Source organism: Lottia gigantea (genome assembly GCF_000327385.1).
Source record: "Lottia gigantea unplaced genomic scaffold LOTGIsca_32, whole genome shotgun sequence".
Taxonomy (NCBI): domain Eukaryota; kingdom Metazoa; phylum Mollusca; class Gastropoda; family Lottiidae; genus Lottia; species Lottia gigantea.
Window position 1 is genome coordinate 1,205,803 of NW_008709073.1, and position 16,040 is coordinate 1,221,842.

Genomic DNA, 16,040 nt, shown 5'->3' on the forward strand with positions numbered 1-16,040 from the left:
AGGTCAAAGTTCAGAGTCTCCTGTCATATCAAGAATCAAATGTTATCAATTTTACACGAAGGTCTGTTTAAAGTGTGCAAAAAATCATGAGATTCGTGCAGTTTATAAAAGACGGACTACGGAGAATAGGCGTCGAGTTATCCGTTGGTGGATCTATAGTAGATTTGAATGCTGCCAATTCAAAATTTCCAAATGACATGAAAAATTTTCTTGCAGGAGGCCAGTCTCTTCTTATTGATGCTAAAAGGTGATAGTATAATGATGATTATTTGTTATGTATATGATTTAAAGCATTGTAAACAACAGAAGGTTCAATATAGACCTATATAGCCCTACTCTTTGCATTTTTCATTTTGAAAATATTTATATCATAGTCAAAAGAGACCGAAACATCTGTCTCTAGGCCTATTCCAGCCTCTGGTATATAGCTATTTTGAAAGTTGACAGCTGGTGTAGCTCAGACAGAAAAACTAGGCCCTTTTTAGTGTTGAATTTCCCCACCTCTTCAGGTGTGGGGCTGTTAATCCTATTTATTAAAATCAAATCAAGATGTATTCGGGAAGAATAATATTTTTGTAGTTCAGAAATGCCATCATCCCTCTACACCATTTTAGTCACGTCTGCGGTCCCATCAAAGTTTTTCAACGAAATTTATCTTTTGTTGCCAATATAAATTGCTTGTGCAGCTAAAAGTTCAGGCATCACAGAATCACGTGATACTAACAAAACAATTGTTACAGTGACCAAATTTCAGTCATCATATGATGCATTATAACTAATAACAATTTTTTCGATGGTTTTATATATTTTCAGCTACTACAAATATAAGAAAAGTAAAAAGTAATTGCAGAATTATAGCTAAAATATATTGAAACAATTAACATAAGAATATTGTTCACATTTTTTACATGGAATCCACTAGTTTTTCACGTGACTTTTTTTGCTAGAATATATTATTATCAGACGAAACTTGGAATTCTTACTACAGCTATGGATTATCAGGAAATTTGGACGATAAAAGATTGTGATATTTGGTAATAGTTGAAATTTGACTTTTTTTATTTGTTAGAAATAGATAATAAATTTGACCTTGCTTTGAAAAAATAAGAAAAACCTGTAGGTTGATGTTGTAGAGATAACCCATATTTATCAAAAAATGCAAATGAGGAGGTCAGGGAGATTTCACTTGTGAATTATTTATCATTATTTGTGGAGTTACACAAATTCAATTTCTATAAGTTTTTGCCCCAAAATATGTGTCAGAATGCACTTAATCAATTCAATTAGAAAATTTCTTGGAAAACTCTCAAATGCTTGAGAGGCTTGTGACTATGGTGCCTCCACAGAGTTGCTGCATTTTGAATTCAACCTTGAGTTAGTCTGTCCCTTTTTTGTACCCTTAGTGGTGGGAGGCAGGCCCTGTCATCGTCTGTATGACATTTTGTCTCTGTTTTGAGGATGCAGTTTTTTCATTGGAAGCTTAGTTGTTGGCTTTTAATCATTTAAACCATGCTCTTTATAAATAAATCCAAACAAATGGATTTGTGTTAATCTCTCCTGGTCTTTTCAGTCAAAATAATCTCAGTCTAGTGACCTTGAATATGTCTTCTTCCCTTAGTATTCCAGTTGACCCTGCTGTAACTGAATATGGATAATCCTTGAAAGATCAAAGACCTACTGGTAGAAAGGATCCTAAATGAACTTGATCCTTGTAAAAAATTATTTAAGACTTTTGACTGAAGAATATATCATTGTATACACATGTAAGATTGAAGATCAAGTAAAAATGTACTAGACAGTCTGATAATAGAAATATATATATAGTCAGCAAGTTTCAGTCTGTCTTTATCAGTTATTTACATATCCTTGAAATGATAATCCTATTCTTAAATAAATATACCTACTGTTTGTGCGCTGTCCACAAATAATTAGTTTGATATGTCACTAACTTGAACTATCATGTTTCAAATGTTTTATAATTAACTGACCAAATATCTGAATGTGGAGAATAATGTTTCTGTCAGTCCTTGTGAATGGTCTAGAAGCTAGAGTTTTTCAATCGATTTTATACGCCCACATGAAATGGGGGCATATACAGCCTTCACCCATGTCCGTCCATTGGTCAGTCCACTATTGCTCTCTCTCTCTCTCTCTCTCTACAAGACACAATTCTTCACAGATTTTGACAAAACATGGTGCGAGTGTTAGTAATCACCCAAGGATGAACCCTATTGAAAATCAGAAGAATCGAAAAATATTGAGTATGAGTTATTGCCTTTGTTCTTGAAAACGAGTTCAATTTTAGCTTGTAAACACTCTAGAAGGCACAATTCTTGATGGATTTTGACGAAACTTGGTGTGAGTGATTGTTATCACCCAAGGATAAACTCTATCAAAATTAGAAAAATTGAAAAATATTTAGTATAAGTTATTGCCCTTGTTCTAAAAAACTCTTTAATTTGTAGCTCGTAAAAACTCTAGAAGGCATGCTCCTAACCGGATTTTGACAAAACTTGGTTTTATTATTCAGTACCGCGCTGAAGATTGAATATTTGTCTCCAAAAGTTTTCACGAGCTAAAGATTGAACACGTTTTCAAGAGTTTTCGTGAGTGACTCGCGAAGACTCGCAGAAAAAACTCTCAAGTGGACACCCGGCTTTACTGTACTGCTAAATATTTTTATTCAGAATCAAAGCTGCCAGTGGGCGTATATTTCCTTGTCTGGCAAGCTATCTTTCAATTTTTCACTTACTTGAAACACCCCTGATTGTAGACACCGCTTGTTAATTATTTTTGTTATTTCAGTGCTGTAGAAAGTGGTAAAAATGTAATAGAAAGACAGTCTGTGAAACTGTTAGCTCCAATTACTGATCCTGGTAAAGTACTATGTGTTGGTATGAACTATACAGATCATTGTCTGGAACAGAATGCTCCAGTACCAGTGGAACCTGTAATATTTAGTAAATTTGCTAGTAGTATTATAGCGAGTGGAGATGATATTATATATCCTGATGAAACACAGGTATTTATTACATTTAAAATTACGGTTTACAATAGTTACAAATGGGTGTAAATACTTTGTTTTGGTGCATAAGAAACATATGAATATTTATTAAGAAATGTCAAACAAGTAGATTTGGAAATGAGTCAACAATCTACTTGATGAGATGATGAGCCATATTTTGAATTACACTTCTACAATTAAGATCAGCCAATTAAAAATCCTGTTTCAACATTGTAGACTTGATTAACTAGTCTTAGCTGATCAGAATACACCAATTCATTTGTTCTCGTCACATAATCCCAGCACTTGAGAGGGGAGAAATTTGAATGGTTGGTGTAAAGAAGGAAATCGAGACGGTGTTATGAATCTTTGAAGTGGTTGCTAAAAAACTAAAAACTAATAGAATTACGGAACGAAAGTAGCTGATTTTGTGTCACACGCTTTATTTTTTCATCCCTTGAACTCAACAGCTAGAATCTTGAAAAATTTTGTCATTTTGACATGTGATACAACATTAATTGGGCCATGTTGCATGTTTCTTTTGTTTTTTCAGGAACTAGATTGGGAAGTAGAATTAGTTATTGTGATAGGAAAAGAAGGCAAAAATGTCAAGGTACTTTTTGATAAGTAATAATCGTACTTTCCCCTGGAGGAAAAACAAAATCTTAAATAGATGTTACTTGTCTTTATTTAAGTTATTCGTATAACTTGTCACAACTAACATTTCCAGTGTCTCAACTAGGTGAGTGGAGGCCTGTGGATTTGGTTGGCCTCTTCGCCAGAATTTTGTTTTTAATATTACATTAAAATCAATTTAATGCCTGTTATTAGAAGATTTAAAAATTTTCAGCCTGAAGTTATGGCTTTTCAACTCATTTACATATTTTTCCTGGGGTTTGGGCTCCCCTTAGGAGTGGTGGCCTGTGGACTTGGTTCAACCAGTCCTTATGGTAGTTGAGCCACTGTATATTTCAATGCGTGGTTCCTCTGCAATTTATAAAAAAACGATCAAGTGTTGACTATCTTTGTGTTAGTAGATGATAAAAAGACAACAGATGAGCTTAAGCGCAATCAGCTGGAATGTTGGAATCATTTCTTTGCTTATGTTAAACAAATGGTGGTTATGGGTTCTAATCTCTGTCAGTGTGTCTAGTCTAGTGACCTTCAATAATTCACCTCATTTTCAACTGTAAATTGATATGGATACTGTGGGAAAGATCAATGCCAAGATCCTTGAGAATGATTTAGTTTTTGTCTTAGTAGAAAATGATTGTTTTCTTCTTTTCTTTGTGAACTTGTCCATCTTCTAAACCATATATAATTGCAGGAATCTGAGGCTATGAAGCATGTATTTGGCTTTACAGTAGCACATGATGTTAGTGCCAGAGATTGGCAGATGAAAAAGAATGGTGGACAATGGTTACTTGGTAAAACTATGGACTGTTTCTGTCCATTAGGTCCAGCTATCGTTATGAAAGAGGATATAAAAGGTATATGTCGCCAATTAGAGTCTTGAGTAAAATCTTGCGTGTGCCCTTGCTTCCACGAAAATATTATCGCGTCTCCCACAGGATTTATATTATCAAATAGGTTTGATAATTGTCTCCGATAGTTGTATCATATACAAGATTGACTGTCATCATCCAATCAGATTTATTTTCCTTTCGACATAGTGGAAAATGACTGACCATTCGTGCCAGTCAGTGAAACTCTTGACAAGACACTTGTCGGCCACAAAAAATTTCTGACCAAGACCGTTCATATGCCTGCACCTTAAGGAATAGAATCTCTGTATAACGTGATATAGCCATTAAACTAAGTATTTATTGAAATATGTTTCTATGAAGTGTCTTTCAAAATTTCTTAGTTTTTTGATTTTAGAGGAATTCTGTCATATAGTTTTGACACCAAGTAACAAACACTCATTTTGGCCAAGGTAACCTATAATAAATCATTGCCACATGTCTCAGGATAATCCAAGCTGTTTTTGTATCCTATAACTTATATTATATTTTCAGATCCCCATAATTTAAGATTAACATGTAGAGTAAACAATGTAGTAAAACAAGAGGGTAATACAGATAAATTGGTACATAAAACAGAAGCTGTTGTTGCATTTATTTCAAGGTTTGTGATACTCATAGATACATGTACAACCTTGTTAATAATAACTGTTGACCTGTAAATTTGTACATTACAACCTTGTTAATAGTAACTGCTAATGTTTATTTATAGATTTGTACATTACAACCTTGTTAATAATAACTGTTGATGTTTATTTTATAGATTTGTAACATTTTACTGTTGATGTTTATTTGTAGATTTGTAACATTACAACCTTGTTAATAATAACTGTTGATGTTTGTTTATAGATTTATAACATTACAACCTTGTTAATAATAACTTTACTGTGGATGTTTATTTATAGATTTGTATATTTCAACCTCGTTAATTATACCTTCTTGTTGATGTTTTTTTGTTGATTATAACATTCCAACCTTGTTAATAATGAATTGGGGTTTATTTATAGATTTTTGACATTACAACCTCGTTAATTCTAACTGTTGATGTTTGTTTATAGATTTATAACATTACAACCTTGTTAATAATAACTTTACTGTGGATGTTTATTAATAGATTTGTAACATTACAACCAAGTGATGTAATATTGACTGATGTTTGTTTATAGATTTGTAACATTACAACTTGGTGATGTAATATTGACTGATGTTTATTTATAGATTTGTAACATTACAACTTGGTGATGTAATATTGACTGATGTTTGTTTATAGATTTGTAACATTACAACTTGGTGATGTAATATTGACTGATGTTTATTTACAGATTTGTAACATTACAACCTGGTGATGTAATATTGACAGGAACTCCACCTGGTGTAGGTGTCTTCAGAAAACCACCAGAGTTTCTAAAGGTTTGTACTGGAATTTCTTGCTGGTCAGTTTCATTTCATTGCAAAGATAGTGTCCTAGTTGAGTATGCATGTTATACATTATTAAACCAATTAAAACCTATGAACTCATAACTTGATAGGGACATCATAAAATGCATAATTTTACTGAATTTGAAAGAACCATAGACGTCTGAGTTCAAAGCGAAGTCTCTTCATTCCATACAAGATTTCTATGAAAAGCTTAATGAATTGAAAAATTGTGTGTTATTTTGTAGAGAGGTGATGTTGTAGAATGTGAAATCCAAGATATTGGTAAAATTGTAAACAGAGTCGTGTGATCTATCTAAACCCAGTAAAACATAATGAACTCTGTGATTATAGTATTGTACGTGATTCTGACTTGAATGGATATTATGCTCCCCTCTACATTCATGATTTCTGATAATAATTTCAGTATATTGGAGTAGTATATGTCTTTTCGGATATGACGCATTTCACTTCTGCGCATGCGCAGCTTTTTCAATGCGTCATATCCGAAAAGACACAACTGCTAAAATGTATTATAACAGACTCCCCAAACTGCTAAAATGTATTATAACAGACTCCCCCAAACTGCTAAAATGTATTATAACAGACTTCCCAAACTGCTAAAATGTATTATAACAGACTCCCCCCAAACTCAGCATTCTCCATACTACATATAAATACCCAACCACACAAGATTCACTATAATAATACAGTATAAAATAACCCCATTAAAAATAAGATGTCTTTAATTTTAAAACACGAACAAAAAAAATTCGAAGGAGACGGTTTCTTCTCAGCTCTATCATCTCTCATCCCAAAAGTAGCTAACTTTGTCTCAAACAATAAATCCCTCATTTCCTCAGAAGCGCAAGCTTTTGGATCTGTTGCAAAAGCAGGAGTAAATATAAGCGATGCAGTGAAAAAATCTGACGAACTTAAAGAACTGCAGCTAATTCAATATTCGTTCAACAAGAAGAAAGAGGATTACGTAATCATCTCACCATCGGTAGGGACAAAGACCCAAATAAACGACGGAGGAAGAGTTACCTTTGAAATAAATTCGTTGTCCAATTGGTTGCTGCTTTCCGATGCGATTTCAAAATCAAAGACGCCACTCAGAATCGAGTTCCACAAACCAACACGACCTTAGAAAACAATTTCTTCAGCGAAATGGTTTTGGAAGCTGGTTCAAATCCGATAGAGATCATAAAACACCCCGGCGAGTTTGACATGTTGAAAACGGTTCTGTATCCCAAAAACTACGATTCAGTTTCGGGATGGATTCCCGATGTCGGTGACGGAGAAGTTTTAAAAGAACCGGTCAGAACTGTAGCAAATAACGCAGACCTTGCTGGGATAAGGGTAGTTGCTAGAAACACACTGGAAAGAGTGTCTCTGGAGTAAATCACAGATTTGAAAAACGAGCGCTTCAATACAACAATATTGTCGAGAACAACAGATGGGGTAATTACGTAAATTGGAAGTTGTATCCTTTATTTGGTCTCTTGGAACACAGAAAGGTTTCCATAGGTTTGCCGTATAAAATTCATTTGCAAAGAGAAATCAACGACAACAAGATATTCTTTGGAGAGAATGCTTCAGATGCAAAATTAGAAATAACGAATATCCAACTTTACATACCGGTAATCACTCCTTCCGTAGAAGTGGAAACGAGAATATTCAACTCTTTAACCAAAGACATCGAAATTGCTTTTCTTCATCGTAACACGGTAGGTAGCATGACTTTAACGGGAGAATCCACCACGAGGCCAATCACCAACACCGTCAAACCAGCGAGATATATAATGGTCGGTTTCAAAAACTTGCCAGACTCTCAGACAAACAAAAACAACATTTTCAGAGTAGCATTGAACCATACTCAAGATCCCATCATTCGCAAAGTTCAAGTCGGATTGAACAACGATAATTATCCCAATCAACCTTGATCCTTCCAAAAAAGATCACAACGAATTGTACAGAAACTATAAAAACATGTGCGAATTGTTTGGAAATACGCCTCAGTTTGAATACACAGATTTTTCACTCAATCATCCAATCTTTTGCTTCGATCTGTCAGCTCATCAAGAAGATCTTTTCAAAACAGGGGTAAACATAAATATTCACATCGATAAAACACAAGGAGATGTAACCGGTTACTGTTTATTATTGGAAGAAGCAAAACATTTGATTGAAATATCAGATAGAAGAATGATAAGAATTGAATAAAAAAACAACCTTTAAAAATCAAACCAGAAACTTTAGTTATGAAAATAATAGAAGCTATCGAAACGAATTCGCCAATTCTAATAACTTACAACGGTAAAAAAAAAGTGCATATAACCCAAAAGATTATCGATAAATACAAACATTGCGAAGTCAGAGACGATATAGACTTGGAAAGAATTGATGAGAATTTAACTAAAAAAAGGGGAATTTTTACCTTTCTTATCTTTAATCTTTGCTGGTTTAGCTGCAGCTGTTGCAACTGCTGGTGGGCCTGCTGGAATAGCCAAAGCTGTCAACGATAAGAAAGCTGAAGCCGCTGCAAACGCCGAAGCACATAGACACAATTTGGCAATGGAAAGAGAAGCACGAGGAGGTTCGGGAGTAGGAGATATATTAGGGACAGTTAAAGAATTCGGACAAAGAAGAAACCAAGAAAACCGTTAAAGAGGGATTAAGCAAATTAATAGATAATATCGACACGGGAGAAATAAAAGTCAAACACAAGGGCAACGCCATATTTTTTAAAAACAGACGTTCAGGCGAGGGAATCTTTCTTTCAAAGTATAAAGGCAACGGGGTGATTTTTGGTACGAAAATGTAATAAATAAAAATGGGCAAGAAATTCAAACATTCGGACATATTTCCTAGTAACCCAATGCTCATGTGTATATGCGGTAGTTCCGGTTCTGGGAAAACTAATCTCACTTTTAACATGTTGACAACACCAAACCTTTTAGATTTCAATTCTCTGTATATCTACACAACAACACCAGAGCAATCATATTATCAATTCCTGAAAGCTTTAGAATATTTACCAAAAAAAGATGTTCAAGACATATTTCAATATTATGAAGAAAACGAAGAAGAAGTGGAAATAAAAGATATCATAGAAAACTTCATTAAATCAAAGAATCCATCTTTAAATCCAACGGATATAAAAGTTTTTCTTACGAAAAATGTTAATGATCTAGACTTGTCTAATATTGATAGCAATCGAAAGAACTTAATATTGTTTGACGACTGCGTAGCGCAAAGAAATCAAACTGTTCAACAAGAATTCTTCACGAAAGGAAGACATCACAACTGTCACTGCATATACCAATCCCAATCTTTTTACGGGATGGACTCTATGTTCATTAGAAAAAATGCAAATTGTTTTTTTATTATTTGAATTAAATGATAAAGATTTATATTATATTATATTCAGTCTATAAATCACGGAATGGATAAAGATACATTTAAAAAGGTTTGTAAAGCTCAATGGAGAAACCCAGATGATCATGGATATGTATTTGTAAATACTAGAAAACCTGCGGGTGAAAGAGTTATGATCGACATATGTTAATTTTATTTTTTTTAAAAATGGATAATTGGAATAATATTTTAAAAAGAAATAGAGAATATATCAAAGCTAAGAATAAAATAAAGACCCAAGTTAAAAAAAAACAAATTACAACTTGGATTAACAGAAAATCTACAAACTCTATTTCAACCAATATTAAAATCTCAAGAGGATATTAAAAAGAAATTAGCTTTAGAACCCACACCTCATCACCCCGAGCCGATTGAATATGGTGGTATTAAGACATTAGATGATATAAAACGTCTTTTTTCAAACCCTGACTCAGATTTACCAAAGAGCATTACACCAATCGTTGATGATGAGGGGTTATTGTTTAATGGATTTAGAATAAGATTTAGTGGAAATTCACCACAATTCAAAATCGACACAAAAGACTTTATATTTACATTAACGAGAGGATAAATAGATTTAATGAATGGCGAGGATGTTGAAATTGCCGATTACAAGGATTTAGTTGCATACTCAAAATTTCTACATGCGATAAGAAAGTCAGGACCCGAAAACGCTTCCGTTTCGCCGATATCGAATAGGTTTTTACCTTGAAAGTATCTACTTTTATTTCTGCTTTGAATCCATATTTGTTTGATTTAAAAAGTATTTGATCATATGGCCTTTCTCCATCTATGGTAGTGTCACTTTCGAATGGAAGATTGGTCAACTTTCTCTCTTGTCTCAAAAAATCGTCATGAATTCTAGATACCAAAAGATTGACCTGTTCTTTAATATATTTTATCATCTTGAAATATATTTTGAAGAAAGTTTTTATTCACACCCACTACTTTTTCTAATTCGTCCGTGATTTTAGTATCCAAAGCAGTCAATTGTCGTTTCAACGTATCTTTGTCAATGGGATGTGTGAGATTTTTAATTATATTTTGAACATCTGATTTTTGCTTCGCGATCTTTTCGTTCAATTTGGATATTGAATTTTGTAACTCAGTTTTGTCCACGGTCTTGTCTAGTTCTGCTAGCAATCCGCCAAGTTTTCTTTCCAAAGCAGTTGTTTTTCGTTTCAATCTATCCTCGTTTACGTTTGGGTTATCTATTAAATCTTTTATCTATTATCTTATCGTCTAATTTAGATATTAAATTTTGCAACTGACTTGTTTTATCCACTTGAATAAGACGTTTCAAACTCGTTAACTCTTGTTGTAGTTTGGGTTCGTCCACAAGATTTTTAATATTTCGTCTGAGGTAGCTTTTCACTTCAGTTATTCTATTTTCAACATGGTCCTTATCTATTTTAATTGCGTTTATTTGATCCAGTAAATATTTCTTGTTCACGGCATCGTTATCGTTTCCTGGAAACTTTCAATTAGTTATTTTGAAATTGTTCATATCAATATCCCCTTGTCCACACAGCTTTTGTCCTGGCATTTGAATTTGAAACGTAGAACATTTAATTGGTTTGCTAGTCAATTTCGTTATCTTTTCTGTCGGTTCTAGACCGAAAGAATCAAAGAAATAAAAGTTATTCAAAGAATCTTTGTGTAGAGCAGAGTGATGAACTCCTTTTTGATCCGACGTATGAATGTTTGTGATGGCGTAAAATTTACCTTTCTTGTATTTCAGTTCATCAATTTCATCTCGCATGCAATAATAAAACTGCGAGACGTTCAACTCCTTTGCCCATTTCACAAGTTAAAAGTTTGTGGTCGTGTCTTTTCCGTATTTATCGAGAAATGCATTATTTTTTAAAGTCAGTTTTTTTGAAGTTCATTTTGATAAAACCTTTCTGAAATAATGATTTTGTATTAAAGTTAAATCCCGAGATATCAAAAATATTTTGAGGTATTATGTTTTTCGAATTCTTTCGGAGTATGCGGTAAGTATTGTTGAAGACCCAATTGACGAAATATAAACGTAGTTTGTGTTTGAAAAAACTTGTATAACATTCTGATAAAACACATTCAATAATATTTTGAAGATAAATTTACATTTAAATTTTAAAAATTTTAATTTAAGAAAGCGTAAATGCTTGTCGACATCTAAATTTCTTAATCTCTCATCTAACTCTTCATTTTCGAGAAATGCATTCATTTTTAAAAGTCAGTTTTTTGAAGTTCATTTTGATAAAACCTTCCTATGATTTGTTCTTTGTCTTGATCGATCAATTCATACGTGGGAGGTGATGTGCTATTTATTTTATCAACAATGAATATCTCGTTAGTCCAATACCCGACGTAACCTTTCTGAAATAATGATTTATATTTAAAAATACGAACTCGATCTTCAACTTTGAATTTGGGTTTAATATTCAAATTGCTAATCTCGTTTTCAAAGTTGTTTCGAGTGTTGATGGACTTTATGATAATCGGGTTATTCGAGGCTTGCGTTGGCGTCACACCTATAGATGAATGTATTTTGTTATTGTATTCGTCGACAACAACTGGTAATATTTTAAGCCATTTTTGAGATTTCAATTCCGTGAATTTCTTGAATAATTTGCTTTTAAGAGTCCTGTTGAATCTTTCTATCACTACGGCTTTACCTTCGTTATGCGTGCTGTAAATTTCAAACCCCAGAGGTTTCACATTTCTGTTGTAGAATTCGCTTCTTTTATCAACCCACAACTTTAGGGGTCGTCTGTCGGATTGTTTCATTATGGTTTCGAATGCTTGTTTGACAGTCAGACCCGATTTGTTTTTCAAGGGAAAGACCCAAGCGTATCTCGTGTATATGTCGATCACCGTCAAACAATACTTGTACCCTCTCTCGACTGGCATGTTGATTAAATCGGCTGACCAAATTTCATCTTTATCAAAAACTTTGACTTTGAGGTAATGTTTGTTTTTTCGAAATTCTTTGTGAATCTCGTCTGCTATGCCCATACCCAATTTCAATTTTGCCTTCAAGAGTTTTATGATAAGAGCCCTTTGTAATTTCTCTTTGAAAGTGGGATTGGGAATATTTTCAAGTTCGTGTATCATTTGTTTGTCTGCTTGGTGTCTGAATGTTATGTCTTTGTTTCTGTACAGTATGTCGTGTTTGAGCGCTGCTGCGTCAACTCTTTTAACGGGTTCTTCCCCTGGTTTGGGATTATCATTTTCATCCAATCGTAGATATAATCACGTGCCTGGACCTGTATAATTGTGCCCTGAGAGATGTTTTTCTCCGGGATATTTTGCCCATGGGAATCCAGGAAGAGAACCCAATGACTTTTGAATGTCTCCCGCACCGAAATACGTTTTAGGAGGATGGACATTTATTAAAGACATATTTGTTGCTAATCAATAATGAAATAAACACGATATATTTTTAATACGAAAGATTTAATACAGGAGAAACTATTCAAACGATAGAAATGAATCACTTTATGAAATGTCATGACCAATTCTGAAAAAGCGGTCAACAGACATGATCGGTATGAAATGAGGTCATGACCGCTCCTATAGAATCGCTAGATATACTTCAGAGTTATCTCCCCTCTTACACTATTGGCAGTCATAGTTCAAGGGTTATGACCGCTCCTATAGAATCGCTAGATATACTTCATAGTTATCTCCCCTTTTTCACTATTGGCAGTCATAGATCAAGGGTCATGACCGCTCCTAGAGAATCGGTAGATATTCGTCACATGAATTATATCGTTTTTCCAACACGCTTGTTCTTCTCCACTTGTTCTATTTTCGAAATCTCTATCAACAATTTTGAAACCTCAGATATTTGTCACAGAGTTTGGTAAAATTCTTGGCCTTTTTCTATCCCCTACCGATTGTTTAAATATTCTTCGTGATATGAAATGTTGCATCTATGAAAAAAAAAAACAACAAATTAATCTTAATTCCACCCTGTCGTCTTATGATTAAATCAAACAAATCAAACCTTGATTTTGTATGATTAAATTCCTAATCTTCCAGCGTAACCAAAATTGAGACACTGCTAACAGTTGAGATATGATAAAAAAAACAAAAAACAGTGTTACCTCCTATTAATCAGTTGAGGTTTTTATCCAATAATTTTTATTTCGCATTTCTCTTATATGTTGTAATTCTTTCAACTCGTTAGGTCTTTTCACTGCATCGCTTATATCTACTCCTGAGGAAATTTGTTGTTTGAAACAAAACCGGCCACTTTGGGGATGAGAGATGATAGAGCTGAGATGAAACCGTCTCCTTCGAATTTTTTTTGTACGTGTTTTAAAATTAAAGACATCTTATTTTTAATGGTGTTATTTTATACTGTATTATTATAGTGAATCTTGTGTGGTTGGGTATTTATATGTAGTATGGAGAATGCTGAGTTTGGGGGAGTCTTTTATAATACATTTTAGCAGTTTGGGGAGTCTGTTATAATACATTTTAGCAGTTGTGTGTTTTCGGATATGACGCATTGAAAAAGCTGCGCATGCGCAGAAGTGAAATGCGTCATATCCGAAAAGACATATACTACTTATTGGTATTTAGTAATACTAGTTAATTTTTGATTCTACTTTCCGGATTGTTATTAAAACTGTTTTAACTGATACTGATTAAATATCATGTTTGTCGAAGTGCTTGATGCCATCAATCAACTGATATTTCAGCCTGCTGCATATATTGTCGTCATACATTACATTCTGCCGTTCAATTTAATTTTAGCTAATAATGCTTACTAAGAAAGAAATTCAACATAGTTTGAATGAAATGCAAATTTTACAAAAATATTACATAATATAATATAGAAAAAGACATTACATGTTCAATAATACTATGGGCCATGATATCACCGTCTTCCTTTAGCATTGGTGATCATAGGTAACGGAACATGGGAGAAGTCTGATACATTTAGTACACTTATAGAACACACTATAATAAAATTACTTTTTATGTGCCACATGTATAATATTTACATAGCCTTACAGTGTGCGGGTTTAGAACCAGGCCGTGCCTCAAATCTGAATTTTAATCCCACTTGTTTGAAATGGTGTAAGTATTACAGCCAATCCTGGTCAATGGCTTCATTCGCTTACATAATCCTACCAAATCGGTATATTATAAACTTCTTGGATACAAGAAAGATGCTGAATGATGTCAAGGTATTAGACGCAGTTTGCAAATGCTTGACATTTTCCTGATGGATTATGTAGATTGGATAAGATTGTAGTGAAAATAGACAATAGAGACCAGGATTTTCATTTACTATTGGTTGAAGATCTCAGTTCACTCCTTCTTATTTTTTACGACTGCCTTTTGTTTTACGCACAAACAACAACAACAACATTTCACTAACCTATAGAACAAATAGATAAATAAACATAGAAACATAAATATGATAAACCACACATCTGTCATATTTTCAGCTAGAAAATTAAAGTCACTTGAAACAGGTCTTAAATGATCACCACCAAATTTTAAAACGTGTTCGAGTGCATTAGCTGCAGTTTCTCTTGGTGTGAATTTAGCATCATGATAAATAGCAGATAATCTGTTCATATTAGCTTTAAAAGATTTATCATTTAATACATTTTGCACGGTTTGAATTATATCTTCGTCTTTAGAATTTAGCATGTTTATGGAATCGCCAATTTTTAAGTATTTTACTTTCACACCATTGCCTGCTTGGTCGCCATGGAAGGGCATACACACGATAGGAACAGCGTGGTAAAATCCCTCATTTAAACCGTTTTTACCACAATGACTAACAAATAACACAGTGTTTTTATGTGCCAACACATCATTCTGTGGTAACCACGACATCGTTTTCACATTCCCATATTCTGCGTTTTCAGAGTACGACATGACCACGCTCTGTTTAAAGTGCTTAAATATGTTGACCACTCTCTCAAAGAATTGTTTAGGAGATTTCCTCAGCGTACTTCCAAACGATACGACAATCACCCCATTTTTAGACTTTGAAAAGAAATTTTCCAAATCTTGTGGCAGTGGGCTAGCAGGACGTGTTGTTAGGCCACCTACACGAATATGATTCGGATATAATGCTTTTGGGTAATCCATGATGTCCATATTATTTTCCATAAATAATAATGATTTTCTGGCCGCATCTCGAACATCAACATCTAAAACCTCTGTCGGAACATAGTTCCTTAGATTATCCTTACTGAAAGGCGAAGACCATTTGATAACCTGCATTACAGCATAAAACCCCATTGTCATTAAAGTATTGAGAACCCTGTGAGGTAAAGTCATGTTAGGTGTATATGGAGACAGCAGAAATGGAAAGGTATGTGTTTGAGGAGGTCCACCAGAGGAGCCCGGGAAAATGTAGGAACCAATCATCACCGACTCTGCATTGAGATATTTGGAAACATAAAACAAACATTCTGCTGTCGGCATAGAATCTATCAGTACGATATCTACCTTCAAACTTTTCAACAATTTAAGTTCATCTGTTGACCGCAAAGCTGATTCACACATATAGTTCCCGAGTTCACGTATGCTAGACAGAAGAGCTATGTTCATACTCGAGAAATGACTTTCAAACGTAGACTGTAATACAGCTTTGTCCACGAATGTTCGAACCTCTTGTAACTGTTGCGTGGCTTTAAATGGTATGACTTTAGCTTTGG

General features: G+C 33.8%; 2 protein-coding genes across 2 annotated transcripts; one reads left to right on the forward strand and one right to left on the reverse strand.

Annotated features, from left to right (window-relative positions):
• Window positions 1-16: 16 nt before the first annotated feature.
• On the forward strand, window positions 17-6,341 carry LOTGIDRAFT_216279 (hypothetical protein). Its single transcript, XM_009058001.1, has 7 exons — window positions 17-247; window positions 2,806-3,022; window positions 3,558-3,617; window positions 4,332-4,494; window positions 5,023-5,131; window positions 5,850-5,937; window positions 6,192-6,341. The coding sequence occupies exons 1-7, from the start codon at window positions 87-89 to the stop codon at window positions 6,252-6,254; spliced, it is 861 nt and encodes a 286-aa protein (XP_009056249.1). The 5' UTR covers window positions 17-86; the 3' UTR covers window positions 6,255-6,341.
• Window positions 6,342-14,150: 7,809 nt separating this feature from the next.
• LOTGIDRAFT_216282 (hypothetical protein) lies at window positions 14,151-15,750 on the reverse strand (the record flags this gene model as incomplete). Its single annotated transcript, XM_009058002.1, has 1 exon — window positions 14,151-15,750. The coding sequence occupies one exon, from the start codon at window positions 15,748-15,750 to the stop codon at window positions 14,674-14,676; it is 1,077 nt and encodes a 358-aa protein (XP_009056250.1). The 3' UTR covers window positions 14,151-14,673.
• Between the last annotated feature and the right edge of the window lie 290 nt (window positions 15,751-16,040).

Excerpts from the sequence above, each read along its gene's own strand:
- LOTGIDRAFT_216279 (XM_009058001.1), top strand. The coding sequence starts at position 87 with ATGAGATTCGTGCAGTTTATAAAAGACGGACTACGGAGAATAGGCGTC. Across the intron at positions 4,495-5,022 it reads TATGAAAGAGGATATAAAAG|ATCCCCATAATTTAAGATTA; the intron begins GTATATGTCGCC and ends TTATATTTTCAG. Across the intron at positions 5,132-5,849 it reads GTTGTTGCATTTATTTCAAG|ATTTGTAACATTACAACCTG; the intron begins GTTTGTGATACT and ends GTTTATTTACAG.